This window comes from Echinops telfairi, unplaced genomic scaffold, assembly GCF_000313985.2.
Source record: "Echinops telfairi isolate 266 unplaced genomic scaffold, ASM31398v2 ScPeMD7_7473;HRSCAF=8511, whole genome shotgun sequence".
Taxonomy (NCBI): Eukaryota; Metazoa; Chordata; class Mammalia; order Afrosoricida; family Tenrecidae; genus Echinops; species Echinops telfairi.
In genome coordinates, this window is record NW_022111377.1 from 1,298,583 (window position 1) to 1,318,133 (window position 19,551).

At 35.4% G+C, this 19,551-nt stretch overlaps 1 protein-coding gene and 1 pseudogene across 1 annotated transcript in view; one reads left to right on the plus strand and one right to left on the minus strand.

The window, feature by feature from the left end:
• The window catches only part of UPF2 (UPF2 regulator of nonsense mediated mRNA decay), a 102,072-nt gene that overhangs the window by 42,998 nt on the left and 39,523 nt on the right, over positions 1-19,551 (plus strand). Inside the window, exons 8-10 of the mRNA XM_004712631.3 lie at positions 7,449-7,557; positions 14,737-14,850; positions 17,138-17,254. Coding sequence (XP_004712688.2) covers positions 7,449-7,557; positions 14,737-14,850; positions 17,138-17,254 — 340 coding nt within the window. The remainder of the gene's footprint in view (positions 1-7,448; positions 7,558-14,736; positions 14,851-17,137; positions 17,255-19,551) is intronic.
• LOC105979534 lies at positions 4,439-5,030 on the minus strand (annotated as a pseudogene).

Genomic DNA, 19,551 nt, shown 5'->3' on the forward strand with positions numbered 1-19,551 from the left:
CCTTCCTTCCTTCCTTCCTTCCTTCCTTCCTTCCTTCCTTCCTTCCTTCCTTCCTTCCTTCCTTTCCACTTGTTTCTTATCTGAGCCCAGTGCTAGTAATGACTCAGTTCTAACATGTGGCATCTATTTTTATGTTTCAGAAATTCTGGAAATTTAGTTTGTATTTCCTTTGTGACCTAAGAGTTGTTTGAAAGAGTTTTGTAATTTTCAGGTGGTTGGCCTTTTTCTTTCTTTCTGGGCTTTAATTTAGTAACTCATATTTTTATTGCAATGTTAGTAGACAATGCTGTTATTTTTCCTTTCTGGAATTCCCTGAAGGTTTCTCTGTGACTACATTGCCAATTTTCATGACCATTTTATGAGTGTTTTTTTAAAAAAGAAGTACTTAAATGTACTGATCATCTAATATTATTTAATAATAGTTTTATAAAGGCTTTCCATATGCTTACCCTTTAGAGATCACATGTTGCAGGAGCGACATGAATGACCGCTACTGTGCTTTTATCCCTTTCTACCATGACCTCAGCTTTCTGACTGTTGCTCTTGTGGTATTCAGAATGCCATTTATACTTACCAACTGCCCTTCTCTGTGGGACTTTGGGAATTTATTTTTGGCTCAGTTCTATCGTATTTGAATTTAAGGTTTGTTTTTAGTTATTAATGTTGTTTCTGTTGAAACAGCACAAGAGATATTTATTTGGCTGGTTAGTGCACAGTGTGTTGAGGATGTTTATTTATACTTTTACTCTTTTCTGATATTTCTATCTTTTATGTAAATATCAGTTGAATTGTACCAAAAAATGTATTAACAAAACCCACATTAATGATTTAATACATATTTGAGTGCCTAGAACTATGAGGTCCCCAAAGGTATAATATCTGTTTGAGAGAGTTTATTGAGATCTAATTCACATATCATGAGTTACCCCCTTAAAGCATACAGGTCAGTGACTTTTAGTATATTTATAGAGTTGTGCACCATCACCACAATATAATTTTAGAGCATTTTTATGTCCCCTGATGGAAATCCTGTATTTCTTAGAAGTCAGTATCCATTTCTCTTGTGTTTTCCTTATCTCTCCTCTCCAACCTCTGACCCAGAGCAATCACTAATCTACTTTCTATGTCTGTAAAATTTCCTACTTTGGACATCTCATATATATGAACTCATGCAATGCTTATCTTTTTATGTCTGGTTTCTTTTATTTAGCATAACTTTTTTTTGTTTGTTTATATTGTAAATATATTAGTATTTAATCCATTTTACGGCAGAATAATATGCTGTCGTATGACCCGGGGTGACCCGTTTATTGAAGATCACAGCTGCTAACTGAAAGGTTGATCGTTTGAACACACTCACTCCATGGGTGAAAGCAGCTGTGGCGTCTGCCTCTCAAGAAACCCTGTGGGGCAGGTCTGCTCTCTCCACCAGGGTCAGAGTGAGTTAGAATTGACTTTGCAGCAGTGAGTTTGTCTGAACATAGCATATTTTGTTTATGTATTCATTTTTGAGTTACATAGGGGTTTTTCTAGGACAGAGTAACACTGTATTGTGTGGGTATTTTGTTTATACATTCCTGTGCTGATAAATGTTTAGGTTCTTTTTACCTTCTGGCTATTGTAAATAGTCTTTTCTTACCTTTAATTGGTTTATTACTGAGTTGTGAGAGTTTCAAAATATATTCTTGGTACGAGTTTCCTCATAGGTATATAGTTTGCAGATATTTTCTCTCCTGTGATTTCTGGTCTCACTTTCTTGGTGGCGTCATTTGCAGCACACAAGTTTAGTAAATTGCATGTCAGTCGTTGTCATTCTGATTCGTCTGATTTGTAGTCTGATCTACTGCAGTGTTTTAATTTCCAGTGGTTTTTTTCTCCTTTCTTAAATAAGTAGTGGATTAAAAAGTAAGGAGCCCAGGTGGTGTAGTGGGTTATCAGTTGGGCTGCTAACTGCAAGGTCAACAGTTTAAATCCACCAGCTCCTAAATGGGAGAGAGATGAGGCTTTCTCCTTCTGTAAATATTTACAGCCTCAGAAACCTGAAGGGGCAGTTCTGCTCTGTCTCGTAGGGTTGTTGTGAGTTAAAATTGACTCTATGGCAGTGAGTTTTGAATTTGGTTTAAAAAGTCTCAAGAGGCTAGCATTGTATCTCATCTTTTTAATTTCAAGGACTCCACAGAAATGAAATCTATTAGAAATCTGATTAATGGGACACTTACATATTCTTTTAGAGCTTATTTAAAATATAGCGACACATAAACTGAAAAAAAAACAAACCACCAAACTCATTTGCATTGAGTCAGTTCTGACTCCTGGCGACCCTGTGGAGCCCTGCTGGCATAGTGGGTTGCGAGTTGGGCTGCTACCTGTGAGGTGCTACCCATGAAAACCACCCAGGAAAAAAAGAGTCTTTCTTCTGTAAATGGCTACAGCTTTGGAAACCAACAGGTCAGTTCTACTCAGTCCTATAGGGTTGCTGTGAGCGATACACGTACACACTGGTAATTGAAGTTTTTCAAATCTTATGTAACATAAAAGTATGTATCCATTACTCAGGTTGGAAGATGCCCTGGGCCTCCGAAGGCTTCCTTACCTTAGCAAACTGTTGACTCTAAAGTCACTCCGAATCAGGAGAAAGTACTTAAGAAATGCTTAGCTTATTATTTTAAATAGAGAATAGCCAGGTATTGGTTGTAATGACTTTGGAAATATATGGATTTAGCTACATTTTAGTAGGTGGATGTTCAGGATGTCTTTAGATTAATGTAAATAATACTCTACAGAGGTGAACTGCTTCACTAAATTCTTCAACAGCGTGTAGGAGCATTTACTGGAGTCTTTGTGAGAGATTGTTCTAATTAGATGTCCCTCTCACTAAATTTGAATCTATTAAAGAATGATTTTTTAATAGCTTTTTTTCTTTTTTGTTGGAATCAAGTCGATGGTAGTGGGTTTGGCTTGGTTTTATTTTGTACACTTGGAGTCCTCATAGGCTGCTACCGCAAAATCAGCAGTTCAAAGCCACCAGCCTCTCTATGGGCAAATGTTGAAGCTTTCTACTCCTGTAAAGAGTTACAGACCCAGAAATCCACAGAGGCAAATCTACTCTGTCCCATAGGGTTAGAATGAGTTGGAATGACAGTGAGGTGGGGTTTTTTCAGTTGCATTTTGTAGAGTATACCACTTGATGGTGCTGTTGCATTGGAGACAGCAGAGTTGTGGAAAGGTTTGCAGGACAGTTTGTGTGTCGATTTTAGAATAAATGACCCTAATGTTTTGTTTAATTATATTTCATCACTTTGAAATCATAGTCTGTTTTAGTGTTTCCTATGAACAAAAGCCTTTGTGTTCTTAATTAAAGTGTATCTGTGTTCTTTCATTTTCATTTTTTTTTCAGCAGGCATTTTTGAACACAGTTAAAATTAAGAGCTTTCAACAGGCAAATTCCTTAGATTTTTAAAAGAGAAAAACAAAGTTAAGTCTTTCAGAGAGTTGATTAAGAGATAAACCTGTAAGAATGTCCCCACCTCCTCTAAAGTGTGTGTTTCTACATTCTTATTATTTAGAGCTAGTTATTAGATATTTGCTAATTTGACCCGTATGAACTATTAGCAATGTATGGGTCAGGAGACCTTGAAAATAAAAACAAGTTTAAGAATAAAAGGTTTTTCAGTGATTTATTTAACTGTTTGTGTTGCTGTAATACACATTCTCTTAGAAATAAGTTTTTAAAGGAAGGATCTGAGTTCATTTTCTGATTGATTTCTAAAAGTCAAGTAGGGTGAAATGTGTATCTGGCTGAAATTATACAGTTCCATTCTTTGTTGATTAAAATACTTTCTGTTTTAGTAGTGGTAATATAATTGATAGGGCACATTATACTTCATTCCATTTTGGGCTTTCATTCTTAGATAGGACAGACCATATCGTACCGACACAATACTAGTATTAAACAAGCATCTAATATGTTTTATTACATTGCGTACTATATCCCCTCTGCCAGTGAGCTTATTCCAACTCTTAGAGACCCTGTCGGACAGAGTAGAATTGTGCCTTAGGAGCGTTTGCACCACCCACTGCCACTGATTCTATTCCAATTTACAGCCGTAGAACTGCTCCTCACAGTTTCTTTCTTTCTTTTTTTTTCTCTTCTGAGTTCAAGTTTAATACAACTACAAAACATCAATGGGCTTATGCCTCACTACTAGTACATGACACACATCAGCTGCCCCAAACAGCTCAGGGTCATTTTCATTGGGGTGTATGTAGAAAGACTGCCCCTCCCCAGCCCCTACAAAAAAAGCCCATCATATTATGAAATATGTTCTCAGTAGAGTCTAAGGCCTTATGTTTGAAACACGAAGAAGAATACAAAGGAGGTTTTGTTTGTTTTTCTCAAGGCTACTCATTGCAACCTAGCACCGAAATGGTCCAGTGCTCACTTCGGCTTGGCGAAATACTCTCTGCTCTCTGGACATCAGGCTTGATAGTATCACTGCCAGGCTTCCAACCAGCTGGACACACTTCTCCATGTTTATCTGTGAACTTGGAGGTCTGAACAGGTCTTAGAGTCTCATTCACAGAGTTGCCAACAGGGAGGTCATTTACAGTGATCTGTCTAAGGATTCCTTTATCATCAATGAAGAGACTCCTAAACGAGATGCCTTCATCCACCTTTAAGACCTCATAGTCCTGAGCAGTGGTGCACTTGGGGTCTGATACCAAAGGAATGTTCATAGGCCCGAGGTCTCCTTCTTTCTTGGGTGTGTTGATCCAAGCCAGATGGCAGAAGTGAGAATCCTCAGAAGCACCAATCACTTGGCAGTTCAGTTTTAAATTCTTCTGCCCTGTCATTGAAAGCAATGATTTCTGTGGGGCACACAAAGGGGAAGTCAAGAGGGTAAAAAAAGAACACTGTATTTTCCTTTGTAGTCAGTCAGGCTGATATCTTTGAACCGACTATCAGGCATAACAGCTGTAGCTTTGAAGCTGGGGGCAGGGTGACCAATTTTGGCAGTTCCTGAAGACATCCTGTTAACAGTGGGGGGGTGGTGCTAAAAGAGCAAGCACCAGTCACCAGCCAGGAAGAGGATGTCTCCTCACAGTTTCTAAGACTAAATTTTCAGAAGAGCAGACTCATCTTTTTCTTGCAGAGTGACTGGTGGGGTCACACCAACAACCTTGCAATTAGTAACCTTATGCTTAGCCCATTCTCCCACCGGGTCTTCCAATACTGATATACAAAGATACCCACCTAACTCATAGTGAAGCACCTGCTAGGTTCTAGACACGGTTTTGGGTGTTGGTAAACATCCAATGGGAGATTCTCATTCTAGGGAGAAGAGGTGAGCAACAATGAAGTAAATTCTGAAATGTGCTATAAGGGGGTAAATCTTTTTCTTTTTTTTTTTTTAAATAGGACTGGGTAAAGAACTAGTAATGGAGTGAGTTGGAGGTTTAAATAGAATATTTAGAAGAATCTCACTGAAAGGGTGAGCCTAAACTTGACTTCAGGGAAGGGAAGTCATAGGAATATTTGGGAAAGAAGCGTTTTTAGGTAGGGAGAACAGGTGGTGCAGCAGCTCAGAGGTGGAGGATCATTGAGCGGCCAGGGTGCCTGGAGCAGAGGGGCAATAGTTGGAGATGAGGCCAGATCAGCTAATGAAGTCAAAGAAGTACTATTTGAGGCAGAATTATTCATACTGCATTGTTTTTTGTTATTCTTGATCTCAACGCTTATATTTTAATTTTGTGTATGTGTTGTTCAGTGTGGCGGTAAGGAACTGTAGAACCTAGGATAGAATCCTATTTTGAATTTGACCATTGATTATGACAGAAAGAATGATTGTCTGTAAGAGCCTATATATTTGATAATAGTATAACTTAGTTATACTATAACTATTTAATAGTATAACTATTAAAGAAGAAAATTAAATGGTTATTTGCTTCAGGCAAATGAATAGACATCAAGAAATGTATTACATGTCTAAAGGAATAACTCAGAGGAGCATCCCGCTTTTGTGATATGACCCATGCACATGGGTTTTTGGTGTGGCAGAACTTAACCTTCAGACAATTAAAGGCTTTATAGTGGGGTGTGTGTGTCACAGTTTCTTTTAAAGGAGGATGTGATTCATTAAAAAAAAATTAAAGTACTGCCACAGAGTCGCTATCTTCTTTCCTTTTCTATATAGCTGTTCCCTTGCTTGTGAAAATGTAATTCTAATAGCTACCTGCTAGAATAGTTTTTAGGAATAACAAGTTAAATAATGTATACAGTCCGTTTCCTTCCTTTAACTCCACCTGTCATGCTTATCTGTTTGCTTGTGTGTTCTTTCTCCTGCCTAAGGCTTTCATTTGTCCATTATCTACCTAATTCTAAGCCTTTTGTGATATAAGACTTTTTCCTGGTGACCCATCAGATAATTTTCATGTTTTATGCTTTAATTTGGTGATGTATTAAGGGATAATTAAGATTTCCAGGATTATTTGTATTCTCTTCTAAATAGCTTCAGGCTATCTTGTGTCTAATTTTTATATAGTTTCTAGTTTCTTTCTTTACCATTGGCTTCCATTATTGGCTCTTATTATCACAGCAGCTTTTAGCTCTCTACATATAATCTTCACCATCTCATCTGTTGAGTATCAAATCATTGGGTAATAAATCATTGGGTAATAAATCAAGTTTTATAAAATAATGTCTATAACAGAAATGAAAAATACATTTCAGCTTGTGTTGACTATGATTAGTAATAGCTGCCTGGAGGGCTTGCTAAGCACAATTCTGAAGCTGCATTCCAGTTTGGTAAGAGTGCTGTGATATGGAGGGGGCTGGGGGGAGATGGACTGGCAACACAAGGGCCACAGATGTTCCATGTATTGTCCAGACTAAGAATAAATAGGCATTCAAGAAGATCCGAATGGGTTCTGCAGCGAGTTAAAGATAGAAATTACTGTGTGGATTTTGTGGTAGTAGTTGGGCCTCCTAGATTGTAGTATTGTTTGGCCCTCTTGGTTATTGGTTACTCTTTTCAGAAATTGAGATTTTCAAATGACAATTCTGTGTAAATGAAGGACATGCTTTGCAATATTTTAAATTGTTTTCAGATTTGTAAGACTCATCAGTTATGATATTAAACATTTTAATCATGTCAGAACATTGTTTTCTTCATATGGTGCTTCATATTTTATCAAAAGCACATACTCTGTGAAAATGCAGATGTACAATCAATACACTTAAGGGAAAATACCAGATAATTAATAAACTTGCACAAGGCAAATTGAGCTTAAGTACACTTCATTATGATGGTAGTAAATCGGCGTATCTGTGTGATTGTCAGTTTTTATAATCTTTCAATGTATGAATATATCTGAGAAAGTTTAAATTTTTAAATGAATTATTTCTGGTATGTCTTTCCTTTTACACATATCACATATAACTTTTGCAGGTTGGATTTGCTACCATTTTATGCAAGATTGGTTGCTACATTACATCCCTGCATGTCTGATGTAGCAGAGGATCTTTGTTCCATGCTGAGGGGGGATTTCAGATTTCATGTATGTATTTAAGTATTTATTTTATGATATATGTATCTATATAAGTTGAGTTAGGAATCTGTGGTTTAAGAGCATAGTCATTTTCTTGGTAATAGCATACTTCCAAAATTTCAGAGTGGTGTAACAGTTCAGAATTTATGGAATTCTAAATTTTAAAAATTAATTTTGCTTAGCTAAGTTTAAAATTGATGTTAAATTCCAACCTAGAGGTGAGCTGTTTCTGCTACCCTGTTCTTCCCAATCAGCCAGCAAGACACGTAGGCTATAATGAATCAGGCCCAGTGCCCCACAGAGGATACAGTTTATATGTTAGGTTCCAAATATTGTGGGACATAAGTTTCCATAAATTCTCTGATCTCAATGAAGGCGATTTTTGCCCATGTTTTATTGACAGATTCTTTGCCAAAAGAATTTTTACTTTGGATATTGATGAGGCCTTTAAGGAGCATCCTGGTAAGAACTAAGTAATAAGACAGCTTTTCAGTTTGGAAGCTTGACAAGACTGAGCTAGTGGTTCTCTCAAACCCATGTTAACACCATGTGTCATGTGGGCTACAAGGGGTCAGACAAAGGCTTGATAGAGGGATAAAAAGAAGGCATTCAAGGTGACTAATTGAGGTCTTGATGGACTTTGAAAAGAGGAAGTTCAAGTGTTTATTACCTAGTACAAAATTATGTTTAATGTAGTTGTAGCTATGTAGTAAGTCACTTGCAATGTAAATAACATCAGGAAATGTTTATCAGGCTCCATTCACACTTTATATATTCACTGTCTACAAATCAGTAAGATTGCTGAGCACTTAAATAAGAGCAGACCTAGTTTCTGAGGTAGGGAATCTCACAATACAGGTGGGAAGCAAGTCATATGCCTTTAAAAAGCAAGAGCAGGGTTCTTCAAACTACGGCCTGCGGGTCACAGGCAGCCTGCCGAGGATATTTATCCAGGCCACCAGCTGTTTTTGTCCCGTTTTGTTTTTTACTTCAAAATAAGATATGTGCAGTGTGCATAGGAATTTGTTCATAGTTTTTTTTAAAACTATAGTCCAGCCCTCCAAAGGGTCTCAGGGACAGTGAACTGGCCCCCTGTTTACAAAGTTTGAGGACCCCTGCCTTAGACTCTAGAGATTGAGTGCTTTGAATTGAGAGGCAGGAGAGAGCTTCTATGATGCGGCGTGATAGATATATTTCAGTAGGTGTTATTGGTTGTTACTACATTTGTGCCTAATGTTTCTGAGGAGCCAGCTGTTGCTGAAGTGTGTCCTAGAACATCACAGAGTATCGGCTAAGGAAAAGTTTTTTATCATTACCAAATTTGGGAACACCTGGATCAATAAAATTAAACAGCTTTGTTTTAATATAAGAATTTTTGAAGCTTAAGTAGGTTAATTTGTACTCAGTTTCTTGCAGGGGGGTGGGGTTTGAGTAGCCAGTGATGTACACGTTAAAAGTCATATCTTTGTTGATATATTTAATTCTTCTAAACTAGGAACTCTTAGTAGTAGACAGTATGACTGTTCATTAGAGTTACTCCTCAATCAACTTCAAAATAAGCAAGACACAAGTTGTCGTATTAAGTATAATTGGTGTTTTGGGCAAAAAAAAAAAAAGTAAAATTAAGGAAATCCTTCCATTAGTACTTTGTTTTTCACTCCCACTTTTGAAATTGAGGTTTTTTAGGTGGGGAATAGGCATTTTTGTGATTACTGGTACAACACTTTATCACAACTGGAAGGATATCAGACTTAACGAGAATATGTACTTTGGGAACCACTTCTCTCGGAAGAGAAGAAAGGAACTTGAGATGTTGTACGCCTTTCTGCTGCTTCCCGGGTCCTGTTGTTTCCACGCCCTTGACCTGTAGCCTTGGCCAACCACTTTCTTTTAAGCCATAAATATACTTAACATTCTCCAGCTCTAAATGAAAATAAAATAACAACAACAACAAAAAATCTTCCTTAATTCTAGAAGCCCCCAAATCATCTCCTTCAGTGTCCTTCTTGTTGAAGTGTTTTAGAGTACCCTCTGACGTCACCGTGACTCCCCATCATAGCACCCTGGCAGGGCTTGTCAGTGCCCTCCCAGCTGTCTCGTGTTAGGTGATTCCTGCAAGATGCTGAACTGCTGGACTTTCCTCCTTTTTTGGAATCTGTTTTTCTGACGCCACTGTGTGCTAACATTATGACTTTTGTCAAGTTCCTAAGTGCTTTAAACCTCAGTTTCTTTCCCTAGTACTAAGGATAATAATTATTCCTTCTTAAACAGGATTGTTCTTAAGGATTAAATACATGGAAAATTCTTCACACAGTGCATGAGCATAAATATTACTATAATTATCCCTTCTATACTACCATTTTTTCCTAGTTCTTTACTTAATGACTACTGTCCTCGGAATCCTTCACTTTTTTCCCTTGCTACCTTAGTTTATCTATTGGATTTCTTTCTTCATCCTTCTTTTTCATAGAACACATTCTATGTGGCTTTAACATCTATTTCCCACAACCGCAAGACCTCTCTCCTGGTACTTAGAATTTCTGACAGACTTCTATGTTTAAAATATAAAAGCCAATCTTTTTCTTGAAAATGTCTTTACACTCCACTTCTTCAAATCTACATAAATATTGTCTGTAAATGTATGATACTGTATTTTAATCACTGAGAGAAATATCACCACTCTGTCCTTCTGAAGTTCTGCCTTCACTATCTTATTTTTAAAAAACAACCAACCTCATTGCCATTGAATCATTTCTGACTTAGAGTGACCCTATACAGGGTTTCTGAGATAGTAAATTTTTACGACAGTAGGCAGCCTCATCTTTCTCCCATGGAGAGACTGATGAGTTTGAACCTCTTAACTTGCAGTTAGCAGCCCAATGCTTAACTGACAGTGCCACAGAGTGCCATATTTTGTAAAACACTCCTTCAGTCTAGCACCGTTTCATACTGACTGCCGTTTAGCTTCATCATCCACCATCTAATTTATGATAATAGCTTTTTAATCAGACTTTCCTATCCTTGCCTTTTATCTAGCTCCAGTATTGTGCCATAGTTTGGTCATTTTTCTCCACTGTCTAAGACCCTCAGCTGAGAAGTAGAGCTAGTTCATAAAACTTTAGAATCTGCTGGTAGTCAACAAAATTCTAGTAAAAAATGATAGATTGTGGTTTTGACTGAGATTAGTAGAGGTAACAGAAAGATTATATTCTACAGATAAGTAGGATTCTGGAGAAGCAAGTTGGCAGTATAGTTCAGGCTCTTTAGTGGCATTCGTAAACATTGGGCAACCTGAGAATCTGTCCTAAATGAACAACCCTATGTACCCAAAATATTTATTTACATCAAACCTATAATAAATAACTGAAAATAAGCTAAAAGCCCAACAATAGATAAACAAACAAACGATCATATAATCATAATGTTGAAATGAGACAATATCACTAAAAGTGATTTTACCCAGAAGTTGGTATCATAGAAAAAGTGTTTGATATAAATACATGTATATAAAATCTTGACATGTATTTATAGTTATGTTCTAATGCTTGGAGAGTAAAAAGTAGAAAAGAATTATCCATCAACATGCTGACAGTGGCTGTTTTGGATAGTACAAGGATTATTTTTTCCTTTCTAGTTTTCCTGTGTTTCCAAATTTAAATTATGAGTCTATTTCTTTAATAAACCTGTAGTCTCAACTTTTTTTATGGTTTCCCCACCAGTTAAAATAAGTTGACCACATATCCTAAGCATATATATGTGTGTGTGTGTGTGTGTGTAATGAGTATGCATATATGTGTATGTATAAATTGTGGGTGTGTGCAGTTGTACCCGATATTTTATGTACATTATAAAATATACAAATATTAGCTGGCAGGCATAAAATAAGAACATTTTAAACCCTATATGAATAAAATTTTGAATGTAATTTTTTTGACATCCCCATAAAGAGTCTTGTGTGAGGTGAACACCAGTCGAGAGAGGAAGAAAATAAATATTTTCTCACTGCTATTGAGTCATTGCTGACCCATAGCAACCCCTGTAGGTTTCTGAGACCAACTCCACGGAGTAGAAAGTCCGGTATTTTCCCCTGCATATAATAATTGTAAATAAATTAATATCTTGGCAAGGCAAATTTACTTTGTAAGCTCATTGCCTACTTGGTATTAATCATATAGTAGGTGTTCAGAAAGAAGTTTGTTGAATGAATGAAAGAGTAAAATTCACATAAAACAAAATGAGCGAATGATAGAGGAAAGAGTACAAGATGTATTTGGGAATTCAGGTTTAAGTTTGATTTGGGGCACAGCGTTATTTCTTTAGGGGAGTAATGAATGGTAGGTGTTGGATATCTTTCCTTTATATATGTTGACATCTGAAGAGCTTTGACATATCTTTGATCAAAAGGATTCAGTAAATGAAATTAGAAAATGTTGGAGGCAGAATAAGTTAAGAGTCTTTTAAAATTACACCTTTTAAAACCCTTCAGTTTACTCATCTGAAAATGAGGCAGGGAGAAAATTGATTTATAATATTTAAGTATTTATAATTCTAGTTAAATGGATTCTCTTAATAATATTTAGGAATAATGATGTTACTATAATATACTCTGGGTGAAATAGTACATATGTTTCGTGCTTTGAATGAAAACTGTAGCGCTTATTAATACTTGAAATTTTATGGTTCATTAGCAGTGTTTGAAGGAGGTAATGCCTCAAGAACCACCCAGAGGGTGTGTGCGCGCACGCGTGTGTGTTTTAATCTGTTTATGTAAGAGGGGACTTCGAAAAGTCCATGAAAAAATTCCATTATTTTTCAGTTCCAATTTTTTCACAAACTTAAACTCAGCTTCACTGTATAGCTTTGGAATGCTGTCTTATACTTTTTTTGTCTTTATATTTCTTTGACTGTAAATGTGAAGGACACGCATGCCTCAGTGTGGATAATTTGAAAAGTGTGTAAAGTGGAAAATAAGGCATGGCTTCATCACTTAGAAGCAAACCCTGTTAATATTTTGGTATATTTTCTTCACTTTTTCCCCATTTAGTTATTACTTGGATGAATTTATATTGTATGTACTACAAATTTCTGTTCCTTTTTCTTGCTTAACTTCAAAGCCTTTTGCCATTTGATTTGAGTACTTGTTAAACATCATTATCTAACCAAAAGTTAGATAATCTTTGGTCCTGCACATTAATTGCCTAGTATCCAGTGAAGAGTAGGAATCATTGTTACAATTATCCTTATCCTTACCCTTTTTTTGCCAGGAGAGCAAACCAGTTGTAGGGAGTTTGACTTGTTCAAGGTGATATATCCAAAAAATAGGCCAAAATCGAACCCAGGAGCACAGATATTCTGGCCATAGATCCTATGCCGTAATTAAATAATTTTGTTCATTTGATAGACATTCACTTTTTTCATTTAGTGAGCATTTAGTGTTCATGTATTAGAGACACATAAATACAAAGGTAGATTAAACTACTTATAGCTTACTTTTGATGAACAGTTATTATTTTAAGTACATGTATTAACTTGCTTTAAATTCACAATTCTAAAATGTAAGTTATTTCCTAACCCTATTTAAAGGCAAGGAAACTGAGGCACGGGATAACTGGCAAATGTTAGAGCTGAGATTAAAACCCAGAAAACCTGATCCTGAGACCACCCCCTCAATATATTCTAGCGATTCACAAAATAAAGCAAACTTCTAAGAGGAGTTTTAAAATATGCAATGCTTATAAAATATACATTTATTTGTGGAAGATCTTTTTGAAGGTTATGCTCTATAAGACTTTTTTAAAAAGTCGTTTGTCCTGTATTAAAAATCAAGTCCAGTGAGTTGTAATTTTTTCTATTTGTTTTAATATTCTGAAATTATTTTGTATGCTTCAATGTGATTAAAATAAAAATCTGTATTGAAGTTGGACTTTTGTGATTCTCATGCAATGTTATTGGTTTTAAAAGTTTCATTATAGTGAGCTTCTAGTTTGCTATGCTTTTTAAAAAAACGAGTTAACAAGATTTTGTTTAAAAAGTGATTACACAAGTTCTTAAATGTCTACAACACTTATGTCTGATGACAAATTCTATGTAAGTATTAGATATTTGGATATATAAAGGTTTAGTATTTGTGTAAGTAGTTATCATTAGTTGTGCAATTCAGATTAATCATTGGGTGCTGCAAGTGGGACTAGGCCTTATTTTGAGTTCTGCACCTTTTTGGGTGGGTAATCCAAAATGTAGATTGGCAGGAAACTGGGATTTAAGTGATCCTAGCTCAAGTCATTTGACAGTTTGCGCTCTCTTTGAGGGGAATGGGGCTTAAATATGAAATCAGAACAACTATCTTCTCTGAGACTGTTATATAGAAAAAATGAAATAGAGGACTATTGTAGAAAAGTAGAAGCACTAAACTGATTCAAGGCACTGCATACAACCATTATTCAAATAAAAAGGTTTCTAGACTGTGGTCAGGTTTTCTGATGCATTGGTAATTCTAGGGGTAAATCCAGTTGCACTCATCCTGATGATTCTGTTCCCATTGTACTGTTGCAGTAAGATTTTGTAGCATTAAGTATTTCTTGAAATGCTTGCCATAATTACAGGGTTTTAATTTGTAAAAGATTTGAACTTTGACATGTCTTTGACAGGATACCCCCCCAAGAAAAAAAAGACCCCAAACAAACCAGTGATTATATTGAATGTTCTTATAGTGAATTATAATAAGATATACAATGTAGTTTATCATTTACTGGCTGAACTTTATTGACATTTTTGCTTAAGTGAGCTTGTGGCACTCACTATTTTTTAAAGCAGCATTTTCTAAATTGTATTCCTTAGAATATTAATTTCATAAGTATTAATCATTATTAACATTTCCAAGGGGAGGTTTCTGTTGAACAATAAATTTCAGCCACATTAAATTAAGAATGTTTCTTTGAGAGGCCCTCTTAAGTCTGATAAAGTATATTTGCTCAAAGTTTTTGACCATTGGAACTTTTTTGCAGATGATATCCTGGGACTGGTATTCTATAGACCATATTTTACCTAAAAGTATTTGAATATAGCAAAAAATTACATACAATGGATTTTAAGTATTTGGTGTGAATTCAGACTTTTTAAAATAATACTTTTTGACAGATTTCTAGTAGTTAATTATCTGAGTGGTGTCTTTTTGTTTTTAATTTGTAGGTACGAAAAAAGGACCAGATCAATATTGAAACAAAGAACAAAACTGTTCGGTTTATTGGCGAACTAACTAAGTTTAAGATGTTCACAAAAAATGATACCTTACACTGTTTAAAGGTTAGTGTTGGATTATTTGAATAGACAATTTTTAATTATAAGTGCTAGAAAAAGTGTTAATTAGAAGTGCTACAAAAAATGGAATAAATTAAAATATTTGGCTAATTTCTAAGAGGACAAGAGGAGTTAAAGGGGACATTAAACAGAAGAGCAAAATAGAAAACAAAGAGTAAGGTGATAGATATAAATGCAACTACATCAATAATTTTATTAAATGTGAAAGGACAAAAAAGTGAAAGCTTAAGAATATAAGATTAAAACAACTATATGCTATTGTAGGAGAGATACCCTGAAATATAAAGACTGGAAATATTAAAGTCAAAAGACAGAAAACATATAACATAATAACATATAAACACTAAACAAAAAAACCTGGTGTCGTGATAACAACTGTTTATTATTTACTGACCATCGTGTTATCTGGCATTTCACATTTACAAGGCTAGTGACAAATCCACTGTCCAATTATTTCGCACATTAAATCCACTAACTATTTTGTGTCCTATCTTTTGTGTTAATGAATCCCACGGTGTTAGACGAGAGTAATGTTGACTGTGCCTTAAAGTTATTTGCCACCATAGCTAGGCTGTGGTTCTCAGTGGTTTGGTGCTTAGATAATGATTTGATTTGGTAGTTAGGTGATGATGCAGTCATATACCCTTCTTATTTAATGCCAATTTGCACGTAAAACTTGATCTTTAGGACCAAACCTTGCCTATAAGAGGAGGTGGGAATACTGTTCTCAGATAATGAAGACTTTAAGGTATGAAGCATTGCTAAATATAAAGAAGGGCGGTTCAAAATAATGGAGTCATTCTAACAGGAAGCTATCACTTCCCAAATCAATATGCATCAAATAATATAATTTCAAATTATTAAAAAGAAAATTTTCACAACTAAAGGATAATTGAAATGTTCCGCATAGTAAAGAGACTTGAAAATCTCTCGCCATAGTTCACAACAACAGGCAGACAAGATCAGGGAGAATATTTGGTTGTAAGGATATAACAGTTACAAAGGACAAGAATTTGAACCATATAATTTAAAAATACATATATTTTTAATAATAGAAAAATATTTATCTAGTTTATCTTACACCCAACAGCAACAGCATATGCATATTTACCACTCACCAAAATAAAGCACGAAGCAAGTCTCGACAATGTTATTATTCCAGAATATTGAAATTATTAAGATTATTTAAATTAGATGTGATAAATCACAAATATTCTAGATGGAATAAGCCATCTACATTTGGAATTGATTGTTCCTTAGTTAAAATTCTTTTTCTCTGTACCATTAATTTTTTTAAATGGATTTTTTGGCATATTAATAACTCACAAAATAGGCTTATAATTAAATACAAATGGAAAAGTTATAGTTAAGTATGATTTCTTGGCGTTTTCAGAATGCTAATAATCACTGTAAATATTAAGGGAACAAAGTTCCTAAACCTTGAAACTTTCCAGGAGACTGTTTTCTACAAACTCAGAACAACATTGTAGAAGGAATTGTGAGAATTTTTTCAATACTTTTCTTGAAAGGAATCATGCCACACCAAAAAAAAACATGAATATATTCACTAGTTTGTTAGTAGCAGCATATGCAGAGGATGTGTGTATGTCTTGGACAAAGAGACTATCTAGGAATTCATTTTAAGGAAATAATCACAGATATGTATATAAATTTTATTGGTTCATGATACCAAGTTATTAGAAACAATGTGTGTGCTCAATAAATAAGAACTATTTCACTTGTAAAGTTCATATTTAACATCTGTACCTTTAAAATTACTCAATAGAAGGATAAATACGAACATGTTAAAAAATTCTCATTATTAGCTGATATGTCTATGTCTATTTGGTTTAGAAAATATACATATAAAATGATTGTGAAGCTATGAAAATGTTAATGACAAAGTATTTATAAATTCTTACAATGAACAAGTAGTATTTCTATAATCAGAACTTTCATATGAATCAAAACTGGAAATGAGCCATTTGAAAAACATCATATATTGGTACATGTTAAAATACATATGTAATAATGTAGTTAAGGCTTTGAAATTAGTTTTCACATATCTATCTAAAGGGTAGACAAGTTTCTAAATAATGTTTTATGGCTGAACAAATTGATGCTCAGTAATGAAGCTTACTGAAGTAAAGTAGACTCGCTTTTTTGCTTTTACAGTGACAATATAAAAGTTGTTACAGCTATTTATTATGTTCTTTCTTGAATAAGGTTGAATTGTTATCTTTGTGGTTGTTAATCATTTCTATTATTGTAGATGCTTTTATCAGACTTTTCCCATCACCATATCGAAATGGCATGCACCCTCCTTGAAACATGTGGAAGGTTTCTTTTCAGATCTCCCGAATCTCACCTGAGGACCAGTGTACTTTTGGTAAGAGCTTGACTACTTGGTTGTGTTTTAGGTGAATGTTTACATACAGTTTTAAACAAATGGGTCTATGGATTTCTTTAGCATGTTCACAGTGTCAGCATTCTCATTATATTTACAAGGTTTGCTTTGTTTTCAGCCCCTCCTTGGCTGCTCACCCTTGCTTTTAGATAAAAGTTGACTGGTTTCGTAAAGTTGATTTTTTAAAATGTCCTCATTGGGAGTATTATTCTTTTTTATCACCCACTAGGTGATTTGCTTGAAAGGTGACTTGGGAGTGGCTTCAGATCAAGTTCAAAAGGTATCGTAGGTTGATCCTCTGGTCTCTTATCAGTCTAGGTAGTCTGGTTTTTTTGTGTGTTTTTTAGAGTTTTGAGTTTTGTTCTACATTTTTTTCTTGTCTGGTGAAGATCTCTTTAGCGTCCCTGGTCAAAATGGCCAGTAGGGTATCTGTGCACCATCTAGTTCTTCTGCTTTCAGGCTGGAAGAGGCCGGGGACAATGTGGCTATTAGTCCTGTGGACTCATTTCTTGCATCTGGTTTCCGTCACTCTCTTGCTTCAGATGAGAAGAGACTAGGAGTTGTCACTTAGATGATGATTCAAAAGTCTGTAGACCCCTGACACTGCTCGCCAAACTTGGAGGTAGCTCATGGTCTTCATGAGCTCTTATTGTGCCAGCTGACAGCTGCTCCAGGAGATAATGCTCACAAGCTTTTTAACCTAGTAAGTTAGTCTCGTGAAGTGTTGAGCTATCTTAATTTACAGGTGGGCTCAAAAAGTTTGTGGGAAAATTCGATTTTCTTTTAATTCCATTTCCCATGAGTTTTTGAAGCCCTCATATGTAGCACACACAGTTTATACGTATGTCTAGAAATATACCTATTCATGTGTGCTTCCCTATATACATATATAAAAAAATTAAAGTGCTTTATTTACTTCAGAGATTAAAAATAATGACTAATGCTCACTTTAGTGGAATAACAATGGATTGGGATAGAAATGGTGGATGGAGAATAACTCGATATACAAGGGGGCATCAATTTAATTTTTTTGAAGACAATTCACAGGTTCCTCCTGACATGCTTAGTATGAAAAAATTTAGGAGGTAAAACGGTTGAGACTTGGTGGTGAGATGTAAGGGTGAGGAAGATTGAAGTGCCCCAATCGCCAGCATTTTGACATGAGGTAGGGGCAGTCACAGAGAGCAGGGAAGAAAGGGTGAGGAACAGATGGGAACATGATTGGAAGTATATTTATGCTTCTGGGATAATCCAGAGTGCATAGTTTATTGTTTTGGAAGCACATACAAATCATCTCCCGTTTGCATTGAAATTTGTTCTCTGCTAAGTTAAAATTAGTTTGATGTGTGTCTCTCCATCGGACTTGATTGGGGATTCTATTTGCAAGCGGTCCAAGTAAATAACGTAGATTAAAACCAAATCCATTGCCTTTGAGAGTGGGGGAAAAAATTATTCAGTGTCCCCTGGCAATTAAATTTTTTTTTACTCTAATTCCAGGGGTAAAGTGTAGGTTTCTGCTTTTTGTAGCCTCTTCTCCATTGTTTCAGCCCACCCCCACCCCCACCTCAGGGGTGGTATCGTCCACTTTAGAAAATACTGTAAATCTTTATGGGAAAAGACAGCCTCATCTTTCCTCTGTGGAGCAGCTGGTGTGTTTGAACCGTGGACCTTGCATTTAGCTGCCCAATGCCTAACCCATGGTAGCACTAGGGCTTTTTAATCTGAATAAAAACTATGTTATATATTTACAAATGGTAAGTTAAGCATCTATAAGTAGTTTAGAAGTACTAGTAGACAAGAAAAACAGTTATGAAATAATTAAGTTTATAGGTAGCAAAAATTTTAGTATTTGATAGGTTTATGTGGATTGCAACCTAGTCCTGGGGAAACTCGAGTGGTTTTAAAAGTTCGCTGGTTCTTTCATTCATGTATGCTGTTGTGTACTAATTGCACCTCCTGTGTGCTAGTTCAGGCACTGTTTTAAGTGCTAGTTAGGTATTCAGCATTGAAAAAGATAATATCTCCCATTTTTTAGCTTACATTTTATTTATTTTTTATTGGGGGCTCATACAACTCTTATCACAATCCATACATACCTCAATTGTGTCAAGCACATTTGTACATTCGTTGCTTTCAACATTCTCAAAACATTTGCTCTCTACTTAAGCCCTTGGCATCAACTCATTTTTCCATCTCCCTCCCCTCTCCCCCTCCCTCATGAACCCTTGATAATTTATAAATTATTATTTTGTCATATCTTACACTGTCCGATGTCTCCC